A 24,102-nucleotide genomic window follows, 5' to 3' on the forward strand; every position below is an offset into this window, starting at 1 on the left:
TATGTGAAATGAAATGAAATGTAGTAATACGATATTGAAACAAAATATAATGTATTATATTAATGAATTGTAATTTTATTATATACGAGGACAATTCAAAAAATAAGGTAACCACATATGTTATGTAAAGTATCTTACGGTCTCAGGCTTCTTTCTTAAATTGTAAACAATTTAAGAAGTCCCATATTTCGGAAGTCATTATGCAATGATAACACGTATTTACTTCTTTTATCTTATTTAATATGCAGGGCAAAATGCTATTTTATCTGGAAACTAGCTACAAATTATAAGAGGAAGAAATGTTGTGAAAATGTCATGAATAATCTTGATTTGTAAACGTTTGTTCATTCGTCATTAGGACAGTAATCCGGTTGCCATGGTAACAGTCTTCGTTACCAGGTATTTGTTTATAATTAATTAACAAGATATAATTCAACAGAAAGCCATATAAAATAGAAGTGTATTGAATTGCTGTGAAGCAATTGATAATTATTTTGAAATATAGTGCATTTTAAGTGATCAAAACTAGTGTGTAATCCTTGTATTATTATAGTAGTAAGTAACAACAATCTTATATATGAGTTATACTACGATATATCTTTAAATAAGTAAAAAATATTCGAACTGTAGTGTTATCATCAAGTACTGCATCATATTGCATTGAGTGTTACTTGGCCTATGTAATTCTGCAACTCTGTAGCGAACAATGCCAAAAGAGAAGTTGAGAACAGTGTCAAGTTTGGAAAGTTTTGTGGAACAGGCCATAGACGAAATAGCGAGCGATTTGCCATTACAGGAAATAACAAGACCTTGTAATAAGTAGCAAACGCTTATGTTTTATGTTCTGTTTCTATGTTTCACAATCATATTCTTAGATGAACTAAATTTTAATTAACCATAGGTGTGTGGGTATTTCTATGTAAATTTGATTAACATTTAGCTTCAATTAGAGAAATTTACCACTTTGGTTGTGTGTAAAGAAATCTGAATACTCATAGAAATAGCTAGCTTAAAGCAAAATACTAATTCATGACTAATATATGTTCTTCTGTATTAATTATGGATTAATTCTAGTAGAGGAAGATGTTTATCCGATTTAGATTAAATATCAGGAATCTAGTGACTTTCACAGCTTAGAGAGTGTTTAAGTGAACCAGAAGTTTTTAAATTATTAAACCAAGAAATGGTTAATTCATTCGATAATCAACTTATTCGGATCAAGGGTTGATAGTTATGTAAACAGCAGAAGATTTGTAGTAAAACTGACAAAAAATATAGGAAAAGTCAGTTGTATTTAAGTCAAATAGTTAATTTTGCTGCATCTTTTCATGAAAACTAGGGTTTAATGAGAAGAACATTTAATGAAATATCCTTTGGAACCGTGACAACTATGTTTCAAAAGATACTTGTTACTAGAAATTAAGATGACAATATGAGTCAATGTGTAAGCACAGTTCACTCAACTAAAAGTATATCGGATTTTCATATGCTTTTGAAAATATAACGTTAGAAAGTTGATTTTGTTTGAGCTCAACTCAATTATTCATCTCAATTTTCTCTAAAACTCTATTTCAATTACGCTGCAATAGTTACGTACTTACAAATTATAAAATTACTAATACGCAAGTTCACAGGATGTATATTTTAAGTTGAATCTAGGAAATACTGATTGTGCCGTAAAATGCGGAAATTCTAAAGCCTGTTTTATTAAAGTAAAAGTCTTAGAATATTATGGTACTGTAAAAGTTGTGTTGAATTTGTAAAGGTTGAATTCTTATAATTGCAAGTATCATACAATTGTGACTGTTCATGACAAACTCTATTTATAATTGTGAAGAGCATTTCCAAAACCCACGAAGTCTACTTTGAGAAAAAAATAAGATAGTGTTTGTTACAACTTTTCACTTCCATTATCTGAAACGAGATAAAAGTGTTGGAAAACAGATTTTTTTAAAAGGAACAAGCGCTACTTCATTTTTTTGTTCAAAATAGACTTTGCAGATTTAGAAAATGACTTTCACAATCGATGTGCTAGTAGTTTTCCTATCTTACTCTTTTGTAGTGTTATTGCTGCTGTTGTTATTATCATAACTTCTAAAAATCAGTTGTAAAAATGTTTGTTCTATTAAATAAGACATGACAACGACAAGCATCTACTAATAATGCTTACTAATATTGCTTATTTAGAGATTTAAGCCACGCAGTTGCATGGAATTTCACACCAACCTGCCAATGATGTAGAAGGAGATCGTGGTCGCAGGGAGGCCATACTTGGTTGGCGGCTCGGACCTCGAATGCTGGCACGACTGGCACGCCTCTCTCCGGCGCTGTGAAGAAGCTTGCTGTCCCGCAGCAATGACACGTTCATCAGCCGAGGATTGGGAGTGTTGAAGATTGTTCTGTTCTCTCGCCACCTGGCCCTGCAAAAACACATTAACAAACCAAATATAATTATTTGATCCATTCTCATATTAGATATTTGCGCAATCGAAAATAATTAATCTGTAGCATGTAATTAAAACTATGACATCATCTTTTCTTTAGCCAAACCATCTTATAAGGAGAGGTAAGAGGAGTATTTAATATATGCTGGAAGTTGTGCAAAATGAGGTAGTTGAACCTTCTTGCAAGTGTACCATATTTGATACTATAGCTGTAGTGAGGAAATCTTTCTTCTGACGGTTAGTACAGAATTTTAGATTGGATTTTATCCCTTAAATTTAGAAAGAAAAGTATAGAAGGTAAATACTATATGAGATGAGATAGAGAACGAGTTAAATCATATCTAGAAATTTCTAGTCATGTCTAGTATATACATACACAGTCGTATTTATAGTGGATTTAGTTTTCAGATTACACAGATATTGGATTGGTGCAATTCAAAATTCCAACTGAAGTGTGTCACCTTCAAAGGCCACAAACATGAAACTTATAGGTACCTGATTAGTCAAACTATTCTATCGCTCCAGACATACTTTTGCCATCGCTTAGGCAGTGATGGGTTCAATGATGAAATAAATCTGGAGTCTACATTGCGAACAAGTCTTCAATCACAGCTTGGAGCGCTTGGTCATCAAGGAACTTCTTTCTTGCCAAGAAATGATAGAGATACTTCGAGAGATGTAGTCAATAGGAGAGGAATATAGGAAAATATAGCGGGTAAGGAAGTCTTTCATGCTGCAACTCATGGACAGTCTACACTGTCATTTGAAAAACATGTGGGCATTCAATATTAGAATATTATGTATCTTGACCATTGCTGGATGCTTGTGGACTAGTTTGCGGTGCATTTAATGGAGTTTAGCATACTAACGATCCTCAGTGGTGGATTCTCCTCGATACGGAAATATATGATGGATGAATCCACTATAAGCCTCCATACTAGCAACAACATCTTCTGCAGGTAGAAGGGCTTCTGCAAATCATCTTGGATATTGATCACGTTCCTAGCTGTCTTAACCATATTCGCTTGACAACAGTTTTGATTACAAACGAAAATCCGATGCAAGAATCCTTCCCGTTACTCTGTATACTCAGAGAACTACACACCTCAAGATATCAATCCTTATTGCACTGTGTTAACTCATTGATTAGTTCGTAATTTAGTATACTTTCAGCACCGACGCTACATGAGATGTGAACCTACAGCTTAATCTGGGTCGTCATATATACCCCCATTGCGGAAAAGGATGCTAAACTTTAATCCAACCAACCAAACCATGAGCTCATGTCGAGAATCGAACCTGCGCCGAACGAGTAGCTCAGGTGTCAACTTATGTAGCGCCTATAAGTGACATTACTGATTAAATGACCTTTCTGACCTTACTGATTAAATGGAGCCGCAGTACGAAAGTGGTATGGAGTATGCCTAACTTGTCTGTTATTGCAGGAACATTTTCTCGAGGACCTTTTCCTACGGTATTTTTGAGGAACTCAACAAAGTGTCTCAGGTCGATGGCCGCAGAACTCATTTCTCAATCTTCCGACACTGGCACAAAACTTCACAAACTAACGGCATATGATGTTTTCATATACCACAAAGGAACTGTTGATGTTTCTTGCGGTTATGCGTGCAGAATGTCCCAGTTTGAACTCGTACACGAAAATAATTTCAGTTGTGTATTTTTGATGGTACACTTTCAGACGACCTTGTGAAAAAACACATTGCTTCCAGACTGACGGGGAATCTAAGCCTGTTTTCTTAACACGTACGAAGCTTGTGATGCCATATGCTAGATCTATCCATGTTACATCATACATGGCGGTTTCCCACCAGACGTAAAATGAACACTCCAATTGCACCAACCTAGTAGATTCCTTCCTTTATCTAAGTAACAACTACACCATTTTCTATACAAGACACAAGGCAAAAATATACGAATTTATTTAATTTCAGTTCTGAGGTCAAATTTTACATATGCTTTTTATATGTAAATATTTCCCTAATATTTTCTAAATTGCGATCGTTATTTCAAATTGGAAATGAAGGTAGTACATATTCAATAGTTTAGGAAATGTGTGAATTTGTTTTTGATGGGTAACTTAACATGTAAGAAACATTGTTGTACTTATTTCTTAAGATGTACTTTCTATTTACGAGTTTATTTTCCGAAATCCGGATACTAGTCAATTACCAAACCCACTGATTATAATGAGCATAACTATGAAGAAAATTATAATACAGTCATGAGCAGTTAAAGTCGAAGTGTAGGTTCATAGTGAACACCAACGACAATTAAGATTGAATGATATTCTTAACCCAGATTAGTATATAATATACAAGACAATTAGCACCTACAATGTATATTATGTTTTTGTCCCTCGCTGTTCACGAAATTGTCGCCAGATAGAAAGTAAAATATATGACATGTTATTATAAGAATATCGGAACGACTTCTCCAATCAGCTATGAGGAGTCTACCTGCATTATTTGACTTACACCACCAAAGTGTTTCGTAACTTTAAAAAAAAGAGAGATTTGTTGCTAATTTGAATAAATGATTATAGGATATTGTTTATTGTTATTTTTGGTAGAAAGACAATACTATTTTAGATGCATTTCAATTATTATTGAAACAAGTTACATAGAGAAAGGGTTATAAATTAATAAATATAGAATTTATAAATTTTAACAATTTACGCCTGTCATGGAGGAAGACCTTAATGCACGAACTTTTTATGTTCTTAGCATAATTAATGAAGTACTTACAGGAAAGTTTGATGGTTTAGGCTGAGGTCCATACTGACAAGGATTCAATTTAAGGTTGACTTACGATGCCCGTTCTGACTGATCAATTGACTAGCCCAATGACTCCCCTTTGTTTACCATCTGTTTAGTTTAAATACCCTGTTTTTTTGGCTTTTCACCTACATAAGTCCTTATTTTAGTTTTGTATTTTAACATTTTCACTTTTATTTTTAGATTTCACTTCCTTAAAAGTGAGTTTACGAAACTTTAGCCTATTTGTTTTTTTTTTTTAATTTTTAATTTTAAAAGTTTTTAATATACATTGATGAGTTAAAATTACATTGCAAAAGTTCTTATGTTTCAATTTAACAACGACATATAACAAACATTTTTTTTATCTGACACAAAGTATTATTACAAATAATTTGATTCCTGGTGGAACACACTCGTTTTAGTTAATAGAGATGAATTCAGAGGATGAAGTAAAATAAATAAATCAATTATTCTGCATGACACAATGAAAGAATATTTTATTTAAATGTACTCAAGATTCTAAAATGTAATGTAAAACCGAACCTATATTGAATGGAACTTTTTGTGACTTATTAATAGATACATATTTCTACAGTTGTCAGTAAGAACTATTTCTTCTTTCCTGGAGCTTTTACGGCTGATAAAAAAGGGTATGTTTAAATTCATCCGTTAGTCATAGAGACTACCCAACAAGAACATTTTAACTTGAATGTACTGCAGACTTACATTTTATTTAAAATAAAAGTACCTCGTGTACTACTATAAGGCATAAGTTGACCATCATTTTACATACCACCTACAATGTATGTATTATGATTCTTATAGCTACTATTATTCCATTAACTACTTGCTTAAACTGTTATCATTCAAGAAACTCCATCTAAGTGGTTCTTCATAACAACATTTTAAAATCATTTCTGTAAATAATCTATTTCTTTCTTTCATTCTTTTTTAAAACAAAGTTTTATCCTTGCAGAAATAATGAAATTTATAAATGGGTCTACGATAATATTATGTATCTTTCGTGATCGTTTTACCTTATATTTCAAAGCCCTTTCATTATCTAATCGGAGCAGTTTCGACTCCTTATGGTATTTCTTTGTGCTTGAGTGGATAATACTTGTACTTTCTATGTACGTGGTCCAAAGATTGGTACCCAGTGGGGTTACTTGTTTCGGATTTAAATTTTAGTAATGTTTCGGATCCTACTTTCAATGCTGAAAAGAGACATTAAACTCTAAATCAACCATCCAACTAATTTCGGTTTCTTGTTATTTTATTAATATATCGGGATTAATTATAATAAGCAAATATGCGGTACGTTATACGAAGGTATCTTTTTTGTACTTAATATTACACTTATCCTTTGTTAACTTGATAAGCCTTTGTTTCACGTTTGTCGAAGTGGAATATTTCAGTGACTGCAATAAATTAATCTTTAAATAAGGGGACTATTTTTCTCAATCTTCTTTAAGCCACCAGAGAAGAAGCACGTGGGATGACGAAACGTGTATAAGACAAAGCTGTTCATTGGACGTTACCACCCCCACATCGACAGACAGCCTTTACAATTCAATCATTGCGGAGAAGCGAGCGTGAAAACACGAGTCCAAACCAAAGCTCCCGCCAAGTGTGAACTACATTATGTAATTCAATACTGCAATTCATCGTCAAATGGCTAAGAATTACGGTAGGAACTTTATAAGTAATAGCTGTGTGCGCAAGTGCTGAGGAGAGTTTAGAGAAGGACATACCGACATACATGACGAGGTAGCCAAGGGAGGAAATCTATGTCGAAAGACGACCTAGATGCACGCGTGAATCATTTGGGTCGTGAATATGGTTTTTGAACTGATAGTGAAATTTCAAGGAACTCAGCAATCGCCTGGGAGAAGTAGAATTGCATCACGTAGTTCATACTTGGTGGGTGCTTCAATTGCACTCGACATTCGATATGTTTTTACACAATGGTCCGCAATGATTGAATGGCAGAGACACTGTGGGGGACGGACAACGTCCAGTAAAGAGCTTTATCTTGCCCGCTTCTCATCTCATGTAATTCTCCTCCGCTGGCCTAACAGAGGATAGTTAAAAGATAGACTTCGAATTTTAAGTCGTTCTACCTTGAATATTTAAAGATAACTTATAGCAGACACTACTAAAATGTTTCACTTCAACAAACGTGTAACAAACGCTCATCCATTTACCAAAGGATAAGTGTAATATTAAGTACGAAAGAAAGGTAATTGAATGCAACGTACGAATAGACAACCGATAGTTTCCCGGAGAGACGAACTAAATTTTATCAATATTTTCAGAAATGCTTTCAAATAAGATATCGATTAGGATCAATTAGGAATTAGATTTATGGGCCTTCGGCATCTATGGCCACATTAGCCCGTCACACATACGAGGGATGATGTCTGACGGCGATTACACTGCCCAAAGAATTGGGGGAGAAGAAAGAAATGGGGAAGGAAGGAAGCAGCCTAGGATTATTATATTAGGTACCATTCCGGCATTTGCATAGTGTGAATGAGGAAGACTCAGGAAGAAACCTTACCCTAGATTGCTAGCCTGAAAAAACTGTTATGCATTTCCGACCGACTGTCTCCATCTGGAATCAAAACCGGGACCGCTCGAGGCGACTACGCTATGCGGGGCCACACATGAGATATTCGAAAATCAAGACCAAGCCAATATCTCTTTCTTACAATTGAAAATGGTAAATTTATCTCCCGATTATGAAAATCGTTAGTCTCCACTAAAATAGTTTTATTATAGCTAAATTAATCTCTGTGTTCTCAAAATCTATAGACATTCTGCTTGATAAAACTTCCGAAATAAACGCTCCTATAATAACTCGTAAATGGTTATCTTGTTAAATCATTATCTCACTACCAGAAGGATACACCCCATTTTACAGATCAGTTATCAAGATCAAATTTACAAACAACCAAGAAGTGATTAGTATAGAATTTATGTAATGTTGACGTTTGGCTTATAATTTTATCTCAACTAGCAGGATGCCCGTTCTTCGCACGGGAAGAATAGCTTCATTTTGGACATACGGACGCTAAAACTGTGACCACTCACCTTAGGGACTCCAAAAACTATGAATTCGACACTAATATATGTCATTTTCAATTATTTTTACCTGCCAGCCCCCTTAGGAGTAGTAATGGGGCTGAATTTGGAATTAAATGGGATCGGAAGTGTCACTGTTCATCTCAGCAACCCCGAAAACTACGGATTCAACACCAATATTGGTCATTTTCGATCATTTATATATATATATATATATATATATATATATATATATATATATATATATATATATATATATATATATCCCCTCTCCCTCCTCAAATTACACTGCATCAAATTGAAATGTTAAAAACCATCCCAGGCCCGAGCCTCATATATGTTGAAAATTTGATCGAGATCAGTCGGGTGGTTCAAGAATTATTTAATAACAAACATAAGTTCTTATCTTTATATATATAAGATTAAAGAAATGTATTATATTATGGAAAGTACTGCACGAGATAGAATAATTACTTCGATGGAAACTCAGTTTTGAAACTAAAAGTGTGTCAATAGAAATGCTTACTAAACACTACAGACTGTATTTATGTCCAATTAAGGTAATTTGACTTGATTCATCTCTGTCACGCAGATTAAAATACACTATTAAGAAATCTTAAGAAAGAAAGAAACATTTACAAATCCATTTAAAGATCTACTTTCGTTTGTCTTTCTGGATTGTCTTATTCAGAAACAGGTAAAACAAATATTTGCGTAAGGTCACTTGCTGCTCTTCCTCTTAAGTGCTAAACGCTTCTGTCTCAAGTATTTGTAGGTGTTGGCTTTTACCAGGGTTGCCAGACATACAAAGAAAATTAATATTACAATATTATTTTTGAAGATAGTTAAAAATGTATTATGATAATTTCACCTGTCAAAAGTAGTATTATCTCCCTAAGTATCAAGAATGTAAATTTTAACTGATTATTATTGAAACAACTTATAAAAGAAGATCTAGTATCTCCAGTGGTGTTATTCTAATTTTTTAACAACTGATTCTCTCTCTCTCTTTATATATATATATTATATATATAGAGAGAGATGGATAAAAACATAGACACCAGAAAAAAGCAAATTTTTTACTGTATACGACAAGTAACAAGTAGAGACCTACACAGCATCCGAATAAAGGTAGTGTGACGAAATGAAGTACCACTGCAAATATCTTGGAAACGAATTATTCAAAATAGATGGTTGTCGAAAAGTATTGGAAAGACCTTAATTCAGCAATGGATCGACAATTGTTGATAATGGTATGTATTCGTTTGAGATATAAATAACTCTTATCACTATACTCATGTGATCCCAGTTCTCATTCTTGATATTTGAGCATTTAAAATTAAGGAATAAACGCTTATACCTTGTTCTGAGAGATCATATATTTTAGATCTATACTGTGGCTGTAAGAATTTCTAGAAACAAAGATACTTAAATTAAAATTTACTGATCTTGAGTATAACAGAGTAAAATTTACTGTCATGTCTAGGTATAACAAATGGTTCTGCGAACTGGAAATATTTTAACAACCGATTCTAGCGAACCGGTGCGAACCGGCTGAATAGCACCACTGGGTACTTCCCATAATGATTCAGCCCCTTTGCGAATATTGGATTCATTATTTGTGGATTGACAGTGGATCTTCACCGTGAGTGTCAAGAGGACAGAATATCTAAGACCATATTTAATAAAGATATTCCTTTGAGGTATAATAACAGAGTTAAATTTGGACACTACATAACGATACAACACAGAACAAACCCTCCTTAAATATGAAAATATAGAAAAAGACGATTGCATCCAGTTTTTTTTTAAGTCGTAGGTCTCGTAAGCAAGGAATTACGATGCCTTTCGAAAAGAGACTAGGCATATAATTTTAACCACTGAAACAATGTTTAACCAAATGCAGTTGTATATACATGAGTCTAGGTCAGCGTTTCCCAACCTTTTTTAACTTGCGGCACACTATAGGTATAACTTGAATTATCGCGGCACACCCATATAGATATTATTATTATTATTTGTAAATATAAAATACCGTGGAAATTTTTTTTCTTTGATTACTGATCTCCTTCCCACAGAGATGAAAGCTCGATCACTGATTTCCCCCCGTGGTAAATCATTATGCTTATTTTTTCATTCTAATTTAAAAATAGAAAACAACTGCAATGAGATATGTGACCAAGGCTTTTAAAAATATACTTTTTCTTGAAAACTGTATCCAACCGTTCACTAAGAAGGAAGATCACTAAATAACGAATGAACAAACAAATCTCTTTCACTTTTAAAACACAAATGTAGGTAATTTCTATGCATGTTTGCTTTGTCAGAAGGACTGAATGTATTTTAAAATTTCAAGTTAGGAAACAGTCTGCAATAATAAAGAAGCAATAATGGTCATAACAATGATAACAAATACTATTTTCAACATTAAAAATGTACAGAAAAGTAACAGTGTGAAACTCAAAATTGTAGATACATAGTAGAGGTTCATGTTAATGTTAAATGCAAATAGATATTTTTCCCTATGTCTTGCAATTTGACTGCTATAGAATTAATAATTTGTTTCGATTTCCTCGCGGCACACCAGCGGCCTATTCACGGCACACCAGTGTGCCGCGGCACACCGGTTGGGAAACGCTGGTCTAGGTTGTACTTGTTGTTGGTTCATTGGAGTTTAATGTCTTTTTTTCGTAATCAAGAATTATGAGACTTAATCAACAGTTCAAAATTAAAATCAAACTTCTACTCGGATTTGTATTTGAAGAAAGTATTCCCACCGGAAATTAAACCAGGACCACGCGTCTTACCTACTCATCCACGAAGAAGTACTAGGGTGAACTTTTGAAGGTCGCAATCCTCATTCAAGGAAGGTGGTATTCATAGTGCACAAGTATATGTGTGTTATAAATGTGTATATCAGAAATTAATGAAATGAATAAATATATATGAAAACGAAATATCAAGGATACTCAACGATTCACGTCCATTTACATAGTCCCACCCACCCTCTCCGAATTTCACAAAAAAAAAAGTGTCAAACATTTGTGAACGCAAAACAGCCTTTTGTGCAGAAAGCAATTTTGAAGTATTCAAAAATTAATTTGGGGGCTGTCTAAACAGCAGCTCCCATCTCCGCCGATCGGCTTCCTAATGGTCTCAATCGTTCGTTTGTGACGCAAAATATTCATTTGTGCACAAAAACTGTGAGGTGTTGGTGTATCTAATTTAGGAGACAGCCCATCACCAACACCTATTGGCGTGAAAATAGATTTAATCGTTAGTGAATTGTTAGAGCAGAACAGGAAGTGTGAGATATTGGCGTATCTGGTTTAGACATCAGTCCACCACCTACACCAATTGGCGCCAAAATGAACTCAATCGTTAGTGTATAATTTATGCAGAACAGGGAGTGTAAAATATAAGTTATCTAATTTAGGCGACCAACGTCAACGAACGTCAATTGAGACCTGAATGGACTCAGTGCATTGTTTGTGCATATTTGTGCAGAAAAATGTCTGATATATTAGGTTATCAAGTTAAGTCGCTAGACCCCCCCACCTAAGTCGATTGGCGCTAAAATGATCTCAATCCTTAGTGCATTGCTTGTGAATGTTTATGAATAAAAAATTTCGTTTGTGTGCAAAAGAGAATGTGAAATTTTGGCGTCCATAGTTCTTCGTCCTAGAATTAAATAATAATAGTACTAAACTAATCTGTTTAGGGGACAAAGGAGCATAAATAAGGAAAGATAAAATATTTATTTAGTGTAGAAGGAGAAAAATACACGAATTTTACGAATTATCTAATTAGATTTCCAATGTATAATAATAATAATAATAATAATAATAATAATAATAATAATAATAATAATAATAATAATAATAATAATAATAATAATAATAATAATAATAATCTCATCTGTTTAGGGGGCAAGGAAGCATAAGCCAAAATTTGTCTCATTGGAACAATCATGACATTACATGGAGACTCCCGTGCTTCCACCAAATGGGGAAAAAATATATTTACTGTAGGAGAAAAATACATGATTTTTACAAAGTATCTAATTATATCTCCAACGTATGTAGCAATATTAATGTAATGCTACAAAATGGAATAATACATATGAATATAGAGAAATAATATACTATATGCAAGTACTGAAATCATCTCTTCCAGGAGTCAAATTATTCGGAACCCCAGAAAACACTCTACCGCTGTAGTTTAAGATGCCGTATCTCCAATATAATATTGTACATCTTTAAAATTTAAAAATTTTTTAGGAATAAATATTACTTATTAAGAATAAGTTTTAAAAATATTTTACTTTTCAGAGCGTCGAGAAGAGTAAATTCTGCAAATTTTGTTCCATTTGGACAAGTTTTATGGGGTATTCCTAGCTCCTTGTATATGTAAATAGATAAATTTTGTTATTATTATTAGTTTAAGTTGTAGACCGAAGAGCGATTGATCCTACAACTTTGATTCCAAACGTCCCAGTCTTTCTATGCCAGAACCAAATAGGAAAACAAAATTTAAAAAATTATGTTATTTTTCAGTTTCCTGGATAGACTGCAAGTTTTATTTCATTATGACACAGCTTATGGAGATGACCCCTGTCCTCCTTTGTATGTATGAATAGATAAATTCCTTTTGGGTTTTAATCGTAGGGAAAAGAGCTTGGGTACTGCAAGTTTGGCTTCAATCGTTTCAGTCCCTCTTGGATTGATGCAAGAGCCAAAAACCTAACCAAAACCTGTTGATACCAATCGGAAGGCGGTGCCTAAGAGAGATACGCCAAAGGCCTTTTGTACACAAACGAGATTTTCTGCTGCGCAAGTGTGAACAACCAAAGCACTAACAATTGCGACCGTTCTGGCGCTAATTCACGTTGATGGACGGACTGTCGTTTAAACTAGATACGCCAATATATCACACTTCCTGTTGTGTACAAATGCCACTTTTGCGTGCACAAACGTTGCATAAACGTTTGAGACTATTTTGGTGAAATTTGAAAGAGGTGAGGGGGCTGTCTAAACGGACTACGTTTTCAGAATTTCTTTACTGAACGAAATTAAATTTGTCAGAGTTCTTATTGCTGAACTCTTAAGAAACGATTCTAGAAAATTCAACCTTTAAGGAAGAAGAAAATGTCCAATAAGATGATGACTAGCCAGAGATAACTTTTGAATCTCCTCCGAGCACAAAATTTAGCATTCTATTATTCATTTTTAGATATTTAATAATGATGACTTATGAGTTCAGAGCGGAAGTGGAATCCCTCTTACTTTTAGTTTTGATCCTCTGGCTTATCTTCTCCCCTGCCGGATGTAACGGCACTAATTGTAATATCAAGATTGTGTGTGTGTTTCAAAAATATATAGGTAGTAACTTGTTATTCATTTTCGCGAAATTGATATGAATGATACCTGGTTAAATAGCTATTTTTTCCGCCTTTGGTGTGGGAGAAACATTCCAAAAATTCCAGTAGAGTCCATGTGGTTCTGATTCAATGTTAAGCAGCAAGACGACGTTTTTATATAACTTCAGTGCTTTTTTTGTTTCAAGAATACGAATTTGTTATTCATTTACAGGAATTTAATAAGGTTGACCCGGATGAGGGAGTGCAAAATAACCGCATGACAATGGTAAGGAATTAGATATTTTGTCTAAAGATTTCTAATAAATTGACGACCACATCATTTTCGGAAATAAGAAATAATTTAATGTCTCGATATTGTGATATCTGTAGGGAAGTATAAGGTCTGACCACTTATCTGTTAGTCTAAAGATCTTTATGAAATGGAGTGAATCTTTAGTTTTTAGATCAGGGACGTCCCGATGAATGGCCTTGCCCATCCATCCGCCCACCTCAACAGAAGTAGAATAATGAAGGTGACATCTTGTACTTCAAAACCAATAGGTATTACTATCGATTGTAATGTAATAGGTTCTAGGACCCTATTTAACTCTGCAATGAACAATGATTTTAAGTGGGATAAGCAGTCTTCACCCTAAAAGTGAACACTTCCTCTCATTTGAGACAATTGAACCACTTGCATGTCATTATGGATGTGATATCGATAGTGTAGAGGTGGAACTAAAACTTCTCCCGAAAATTTTGAAACGTTATGATGAGGAAAAGCAATGCAAAATTACCTCCGTTTCTCAGTTTGCTGAAGTGATGGATCGTTTCAAAATTGCTTTTCATGCAATTCACAAATAAGCCATAATTGCTGTCACCATTCCTGTATCTAGTTCACCATGTGAACGTTCTTTCTCGTGTCTTAGATGGGTTAAAATATATCTAAGAAATCGAACGGCAAACGGTCGCCTAAGCATAACACAGTACACACCGTTATTATTGTTTAAAAAAAAAAACTGGAAGTAGAGGTAGTGTGTCTGCTACGCGGAATTAGGTAGGTCGAGCATATAGCCACGAACTCCCGCAGCCCATCCTAAGTCCTGCATTTCTTTAGTTCCACCACGCGAATGACGGAATTGTACCTTCTATAAGGCCAAGACAGCTGTTTTCCATATCTTTGTTCCTCTCGTTTTTCGGTCTGAGCCTTAGCTAACTAAAGAGTATAAAATTTGAAACTTAATTATTGTCCAAAAGATGTCCACATTGCCCAGTTCTTATTTTTATTGTCCGCCCACCCAGCAATTAGGTCCGCCTCTTTACGCCCACCCCATCAAACGATTCTGGCACCGTCCCTGTTTTAGATGCGAAAAAGAGCTGGGGCTTTCTGCGAAAAAGCGATTTAAGCTAGGTTTTGACTTTGAAAAAAGATTTTATGGGCGACTTCTGTAAATTTATTATTTCGGGAGGACCTATCGATTTTCATAAAACGCGTTGAATATGTCGTTCTCAGGTTACAGAATTTATTTAGTTAAATTTGGACTTTGGGGAGGGACGACGATAAGGAGGCAAGACATCAGTGAACGCAAACTTCCATAAATAAATTTCCTGAGTCATAACTCAGGAGTATGTTTTAAAAAATATTTTCCATTAACTGATATCTTAATTTGTAAAGAATGTGCATCTTATGCAAGGTATATAATTATGTATTGAAAAACGGTTATTTTCCTTAGCTGATTAGTTTGAGGATAGGTAAAATGTTATATTTATAAAAACTATTCTACTTTGCTATTAATTGAAGTATATTTACCAGATATCAGATGATCTTTGTCTCACCTGATGAAAACTTGCAAGTAGCTACACATATTTTGTATTTAGATATTAAGAATGACACGAAACCCACATTTAAGTCATACCTGAGGTATCATTTATTTAAGTTTCATTGCTATCGGTAATTACATTATTTTACGTAAGTGAGATAAATTTTTCTTGCGTTAATGATATATATTTAATTAAATAAGAGGATAAATCGGAATCATTACACTAAAATGTTAAATAGCTTTATAGTGAGACAGGATATTTATTTTATGTGATATTACTCGTAAATGTTTCCAATAAAAAGTGACATGAACAATCTATTTAAAGAAATGATGCACTGTTTTGTGTTACGCTTAATTGTAACAGAAAAAAAGTGAAGAGTGAAGTTGGACTACGAGTATTTTGTAACACTATTTCCTCAGCAAATCGATTAAAACTTTAAACCAACTTCTAGAGCAAACTTTGTAAACTGTACATTGGGGGTTGTTCGATAGGGTTAGTAGTAACACAACTCAACATGTAAATATCGCTAAAAGCGTTTTAGCCTTGAGCAAAAGGTTTCCCGTAAACACTCTATTTTACGATATATCTTCTTGGAATGACTAGAATGTTAGTTATAAATGACTAGAATGAAGTCAAATTAACTGAAAATGAACCAGTCTCTCTTGAAGTCTCCTATTCCGTTTTCGTACATAAATATACATGATAATTTTTTGTTATGAATCTTCTGTTTAGTCTGTTCAAGAGATGTCATAATTGATGTAGAGAAGTTCCAGGAATTATCTCCTATTGTTTGAAACACCAATCATTAGTGGAAGAAGTGGATTTATGACTTGATACGACATTGAAACACAGTTAATGATAGTATTTTCTAATTTAATAGTTTATTTCGTTCATATGAACCTGACGATACCGAGAGTTCAAGATGTTTTACCATTCATTCTGTTTGTTCTGGTTGTGGAATCGTCTGCAAGGACATAACGGTGGTGGTGAAAATATTTGGTTATACATAAGAAAAGAAAAGAGAAAATTAAAATGACTGGTACGACACCTCTATAGACGTTGTATCGTTATGCGCAGACTTAGGAAGCAACTCAAAGCAGGTTTTCAAGAATCAGATCTTGGATAGTTATCTGAACCAAGAAGAAATAAAGATAGTTTTTTAATATTATGATAATGTAAACTAAAATCTCTGAAAAGAAAGAAATAGAGAGCGGTCCTAGTTATGCTTTTCCGCATGCGAGCCTCTGGTTCAAGGAATGGTTTCGAAATTTATCACACTAATAAAAGTTTCTAATTATTGTTGAATTATTTTCAAGATTTTAATTCTTTTACTGTGTACTGTTATCGGAAATGAAAACTTCTGTGAACTTTCTGAAACAGCCTTATATAATTCATAATAAATGTATGTATTTAATCAACACCATAGATATAAGATAACCTAGATGGAACCATCTTTGTTGAATACAAAAATAAATTTAGTTATACTATCCACCACAAAGGTCAAAATCATCTCCCATGTGAGTACATATATAATATATTTCCTTTTGCCAGTAAGTGGCAGGAACCGCAAAAGAGTTCGTATGGAAGTATCAACGCATAAGATTTTGGCTTCAAGATTGCGTGATATGTATTTTGTACGTATCAGTCCATCTAGGCTGTCCAGTATCTACATTTTAAAAATTCAATTTACTCTGTTTCATCAATTGGCATTAATCCTGTGATTCAATTTGCTTCTAAATTTCGACTTTTTAGTATAAAGGAATCACGTTATTTGTATCCATTAATATTTTAAGAGCTAACGAAGGAATTTTAATTTCACAGTTGAAGTAAAGTTGCATATTTTTTTAATAACAAGAAATCATGATTTAAATTCTCGAGAAAAAATATATTCCAAAATAGTGTGAAAGTAAAAGTAATTCTTGTTACTCTTGTAATATCAATTCTTCAGGAAGATCTGAGGAAGATATTTTATTTGAAAATACGTTTCTAAATGCACAGCACATGTTATAAAACACAAAAATTTTTCAAAATATCTCAAAATACAATAAAAATCTGAAAACTCAAAATAGTAACAAAATTAGACTACAAAGTTAGAATTTAAAATATTAACTTTGTTTTCTTTAAAAATTCAGTTTGACCATAAAACATGCAAAAACTACGTGCTTTTGTGCATTAGTCAAAAATCACTAAAAATGTCTTCTACGGAGGTGCTGGAAGACATTAAAATTTATTACATGTTTAAAGCAGTTGTGTGCTGTTAATTATTACTTTTATTAACAAAATGTGCATTGTATTATTAAAATGTTTGTTAAAACATGATTATTATGTACTTGTCAGTACTGTGCATTATTTGGTTATTATTTCGTAGTTACTTGGCATTGCGAATAAAAAAGTTTCTAATTTTTTAAAATTGAAATACTTCAGAAGATTAAGGATACATGATTTTCCTTTATCTGTAAAAAAAACTCCAGAAATAGTACACCTATTTCCGTGAGAATATGATATGTAATTATTAAATCTTTGAGTTTCTTTATCTATAATAAATGAATGTATGTTATTTTTACTTGTTATTCTTAGCATATGTAATAATAATGTAATAACCTGAATCTCTTCAGCCATTAATTTGTAATGACTTTTTGTAGAAGTAGAACCTTTAAACTCCCTACAATTTGATAGAAAAAGAGAGTTTTTATTGATATAACACTTTTATATATAAGCTATGAAATAATGTACGTATGGTATCTATTCGTAGATAAAGATAAATCAAATTTAGTGTTACCTTACACTATTTGCAACCAAAATCTATTAAAATAAGTGAAGTACGTACACGTTGGTAAATAAAGACTTTACAGTAGTTGTATTAATGTGTGCTATACGGCTTAAAATCTCTCCGGAATTTTAAAAGCTCACAATTTGATCCTATCCTGTACCAAGCTAAGTATAAATGTATATGCTGGTGAGTAGAAATGTGTTTATTGTTGCACAATTGTATACGCTAATTTCTTTGAGTATAAATATCATGCTATTTTCCACATATCCAACTTACGCCTACGTATTACATAATCGTCACATCGTAACCGGTCTAAACATAACATCTGCATTCACTATGTTTGCATAACTCCATTAGGTTTATCAATATCTATGGTGCTGGCAGTTTAATGAGAAAACTTTCAGGAATAGATAATACTAATGTAATTTTTTCTAGTGCTTGAAATTTGTAGTTTTAAATTACATTTCGGTAGCATCAGCGTATAAAATCAGACTAATCATCTCGTAGAATTGACTGAAACCTGTTTTATTCCTTCAAATATCAACTAATTAAAAATTTAAAATAGTAACATGATTATTTATATATTAGTATAAAACATTTTAGATTCCTTTCTTACACTCTTGTTATTACTAGAGTACGAATGGTCTTTATAAGACTGTTTAGTTGCTGCTAGAGATTGATTATATAACTATTAGTTTATTAAGATAATTACAATTATTTACTTTATCTCCAAATTCTATGTTTATACATAAAAGAAAAGTTGTTAAATAAAGCCAAAGCTCATTTTACTATATTATGACTGCCATATGGATCATTATACGTAAGTGACAAGTCATCATATACTAGAGGAAAATAAACTTTCATGTTCAAATTATATATTTGGAAATAATCTAGAGAATTTAAATGTTAGTTGTACTGCAAACAAAAGTCTGAATCATCAAAGATGCTGTAAACAATTGGTATGGATTTCGGTAAATGTATGTTTGGTGTTAAGTATGTTTGTTAAGTACAAATTACATGTACAATAACAGTAAATTTTTTAGTAGTATCTACATTCAGGTTTCATATATAATAAAAAAATAATATCATATTGGACAAACAAAGTTAAACAGTGATAGCACTTGCATCAAGTAATGCAACATAAAAAGTGCAATGAAGTTTATGAAGTCCAGATGCGGTGAGATTAAGTTTGGCAAAGAATACTTCAAATATCAACAGTAACTAACTCCCAAGAAATTATACCGTGATAGCATCTTGCGTAATGTAAAGAATATGTAAAAATGTGGTGCTAATTATAGCATAAGATCTTTGAAGTTTCGATACTCTAAAGAGCGTATATGTGTATTTTAATAATGCTTTTTGCATGAGTAACCACTATAATCAATACCGAATAAGTATCTTGTTAATTATTACTAGAAGATTAAAATATTTCTCACTCTGAAAAGGTTTCGATCATTCGACTTAATAGTTCAGAATCAAAGGATGAGAAACTGTTGTTTATTATGGACTGATACATACACTGACACAGTAAAATTAACTAAGAAAGCACAATGTGAATCTATGGATTATTGAAGTTTTAGATAATCCGTATATGTTCAATATACTTATACCAATTAGGTTAAACATCAAGAGACGTTTTTTGCTCGATTTTTACAAAGTATTAAACAAGGTTCCAAGCGAAATTTTGGTAGTTCAACTTTCGTTGGTGTAACTACGAAATAAACACCACATAAAATATGTCTACGCAATAATGTATTCTGCGCATGCTATGTATGCCTACTTTGATAGAATTAATGCATACTAAAGCTTATAAATGCTAATTTGTTTTCCTTTAGATTGCCGTAAGAAACAAAAGTAGGAGTGAAGAGAAATTAACCAGGTGTTGACTGTTCAGGCTGATATGTGGACATCATTACTTGCCATATTCTTACATTTCCTTCTATCATCGTAAAAAGTATATATGTAGAGATGTGAGGAAGATCTTGTAAACTAAAACCCCCGCGGACGTGTCCTGTTATTGTTCTTAAGCCTCCTGGAATATAAAATATGTAATAAGCCTAAAACATGATTTTGCGAGCGAATTGTATGTTCAGTTTCCACGTGCTTCCACTTTCTCCTTGGGTGATATTTTTTTCAGCAATTTTCGTTTAGGCCAACTAATAATAACATGTCACATATTAAATTCATGCATTATTCAAAATAGACATAAACAACCTCTTTGAACATACTCTTTCTTTTAGTATGCGAAAACAATACGCAAATCATGCTTGTTTTCATTTTGTATGTTGCAGTGAAATTGTTTTGAATAAATCAAGAATCTGAAAATGTTTGTGTCCTTCTTTCTGTGGCAAAGCACTAAAATTATATAATATTTTTTATAGTTATGAATGTCTTCTATACGATACCTTATCCAATAACCTACCTGATATGAAACTGTTGGACAAAACAAAGATCTACTTTCAAGTAAATTGCCTTAGGAGGGTTGCTACTTAAAAAAATTGGGAGTAGTAATATTTGCATTATCGTAGGTAAAAAGTATATTTAAAGTTATAACATAGCTTTCCAAAGATAGATATACTAATATTAAAGTATAATGGTATTTTGATGATCATAACTCCTAAACTCGGACTAAACAAATAGAACTAATAGCTTTATTCTAAACCAAAATTAATGTTCAATTTTATTTTGCCAAATATATATTTAAAGCCTCATTCATTACTAGAAGCTATTGGTATTAATATTCATATTTGAATGCTCTTTGCCTTAATTTTCTTTACATCAACTGGGATTTAATAACTATTTTGAACATGCCGAAAGAAATCCTGCAAATTTTAATATGAACATTTTTTTAAAACTTGCGATGTGTGTTTACCTGATTACAATATGTTTAATTATAGTTGAGTTGAGCAGTGTGTTTCATATGTGTAATCATTGAGGATAATTCTTAAATTTTCAAAACTTCGTCCTGAAAGTAACTTAAAGTGTAAAGTGCTATATAAATCCAATCGGACTGACACTGCTTGTTATAAGAACAACAAGAGCCTAAAGAATGTTCTATCGGTAGAACGCCAAATTGCTGGTTTATTTTATACATTTTTCTAAGTTTACTGAAATAATGTTGTTACATATATTTTACTCAGAAATGTTGAAACAAGAAGAAAAGGAAATTACTAATCCATTGAATCGGCATCTAATTTTGTAATAGACAACTCCAAGTTTTGGCTCGGTTGAACTTCATTCGGCACTTGAAGATTTGGCAGTTAACATTAAAATTTTGAACTGTATTATACACATATATACTTACTGCTTTATGATCGTTAGAAATACAACCGTTGTACTTACTTGCACAGACAATCCTAAACAAACTCAGAAATCCTTGATTTAATAAACTCCTATTTTCATTATGTATAAAGTTTATTTTTTGTTTTCATTAGTATATTTTCTTACAAACGATATTCAAATGAGGAATTGTTTTATACTTTACGTAATAATTTAAGAATTTATGTTAATGCTACTCAGTTTAACTTAAATACAATGCATCCAAAGTTTAGTTATGGCTAAACTTCTTTTAAAATGGTACTTAGATAGCAATGTAATTATATAATTTTGCAATTTCTTTTATATTATTTTTATATTGACATTTGTAGATCATAAGTTGAAAGTTGCTTTTCGATACTTCGGGAATGACAGTTAAACTTATCCTTAACCTAGATCATCAGTTTAGAATTGGTATTAAAATAAATTTACTGATATTAAATTATATTTTTGAATGTTATTATTAAGAAAGTCCGATAGTTACTCACCAGTTATCTCTGGTTAAGTAAATCGATGAGAACTGTGCTTATTTCCGTTATACGGTGGCGCAGGCAACCCAGGTTCGATTCTTGTTGGGAGCTTGTGTGGTTTGAATTTTACGTCAAGATCCAAGTCTCTTATAGTCTTGCTGTTGAAAGGGACGTGAAACTATAGCCAATAAACCAGCCTTTATATGATCATACGATATAAAATCATAGGAATGAAAACGTAAGATGTTTATAATTTAAAAGTAAATTTACCAAAGATCTTCTCGTGTCTGTAATTTGACATGTAACCGTTAGAACAATTAGTTATGGATACAGCTTCAAATAATTAAACTTGATAATCCTGCGTACTATATTTGAGTTGACATCAACTTCGAGTTATAAAATGAGTTCATCAATTCTTTCGAAGCCTAAGATTACAAAATATATTTATTCGAAACAAACAAATATAATCAAAGACCTATTTGACTCTGCGTTCTCTTGTACATTTAACCTACATGTTTGTCATTTATTCAAAATTAGATGTGCAGTAGGTTCGTATTTGAAGTCAGTGTAAATTCAATTTAGCGGATTTGAAGCCATTTTGCGTATGCTACTAAAAATAAAATATAATAAGGTCTTTAACATCTCACAGCTATGCCCTTGTAGGCAAAACGAGGATGATGATAGTAGTATATCGAAGAATTGTTGAAATAATAATATAGGAGAAAAGCATAAAACTCACTTCAAACTTAAATGCAGACAAGCCCTCTTACAGCCAATGTAAGTACTTGTGTCATCTAGTGTAGTTACTTAATAATTCATTGCTACCTGCCAAAGTTTCACAAGTAATGACAATTTTAATGAAAATTTTAAAATTATGAAATGAAGGATATTTCGTCACTGTTTTGCAAGAACACAAGAAATCAGAGATATCATTGTTCATACATCACTGTAAAGAATTTGAAGAACTTTCCAGTTCTCAAATTATAAGTGACGAAAGAAATACAAAATGAATTTACTAGAAGCTGCTCTTCTTCAGCTCAAAGGAACAATTTTCTATTCGCTTGTTCCTCAATACTTCACAACAAGTATAGTATTCCTTATCAGCTGAGGATTTTGCTACAAGAATCGTTAATACAATTTTATTTGTACTAATTGTTGCTCCCAAGCCTTCGGCCCGCTATAAACTATAGGTTAAAATCTTGCTCAATTAAAGGCCCTAATTGTTTACATTTAACAGTTTATTTATTTATTTTTTGAGTTTACCCAGCAACCAGCTTGAACTCCATACCCTTTTTAAATGAAGTTATTCAAAGACTTCGTTATGCACAACTACCTCACAAATAGCGACATCTACTAGTGTGGGGAAGGCAAGTAATAGTGCACCTAGTAACAGCTATTAGCGTCACTGTTTACTACTAGGAAACTTTGCCATTTATTATAAATAATTCTTATTGTGCTCCTTGTGTTTCAACAGCCAACATTGTAAATCTCTTAAGCAACGTTGTATAACATTCTGGGATAGCGCGACTCACAAACTGACATGTTTCACTTTTATAACTAGAGTTTATGGAATTCAACGATATAGTAAATTATAAACATTCTTGAATTGCACTGCGCTACTAGCAATCTTTTCTCATATTTGTTGATTGAGATACATTCTGTTTGTGTGTGTTTCGTCACGTGATAGATTATGTTTCATTATTATTAATTTTTATTGTTTAACATCGCACGAGTGTGCATCGAGGCTAAGGGAGACGGTGATGATGATAATGTATGAAATAATGGAATGAAGAAAATTTGAGGAAACGGGAGAACTCCAAGAAAACCCACGAACACGATGTTTGTCCACAAATTAGAACTTATGAATTAAATTTTAAAAACTTCTAGTTCATTTGAGAAAATGAAACACATACTGCTAAATAGATGTTTTTAAAGTAAGCAACCATTAACATTTTTCAGCATATAGAGTTTAGCGTGATCAACTATTGGAGCGAGAAACCAGAAAATGGTCAAAACTGACACAGCCTATTTTTCCATTCTCGTACAAATATAATACATA

The 24,102-nt window shown here is 32.6% G+C and overlaps 1 protein-coding gene across 3 annotated transcripts in view; it reads right to left on the reverse strand.

Annotated features, from left to right (window-relative positions):
* The window catches only part of LOC145678532 (uncharacterized), a 537,693-nt gene that overhangs the window by 24,951 nt on the left and 488,640 nt on the right, over nucleotides 1-24,102 (reverse strand). For all 3 annotated transcript variants that reach the window (XM_081748781.1, XM_081748782.1, XM_081748780.1), the window contains one exon: nucleotides 2,227-2,420. In XM_081748781.1, the coding sequence (XP_081604907.1) occupies nucleotides 2,227-2,420 (194 nt within the window). The remainder of the gene's footprint in view (nucleotides 1-2,226; nucleotides 2,421-24,102) is intronic.

Source organism: Thermobia domestica, chromosome 2 (genome assembly GCF_964235325.1).
Source record: "Thermobia domestica chromosome 2, izTheDome1.hap1.1, whole genome shotgun sequence".
NCBI classification, from domain to species: domain Eukaryota; kingdom Metazoa; phylum Arthropoda; class Insecta; order Zygentoma; family Lepismatidae; genus Thermobia; species Thermobia domestica.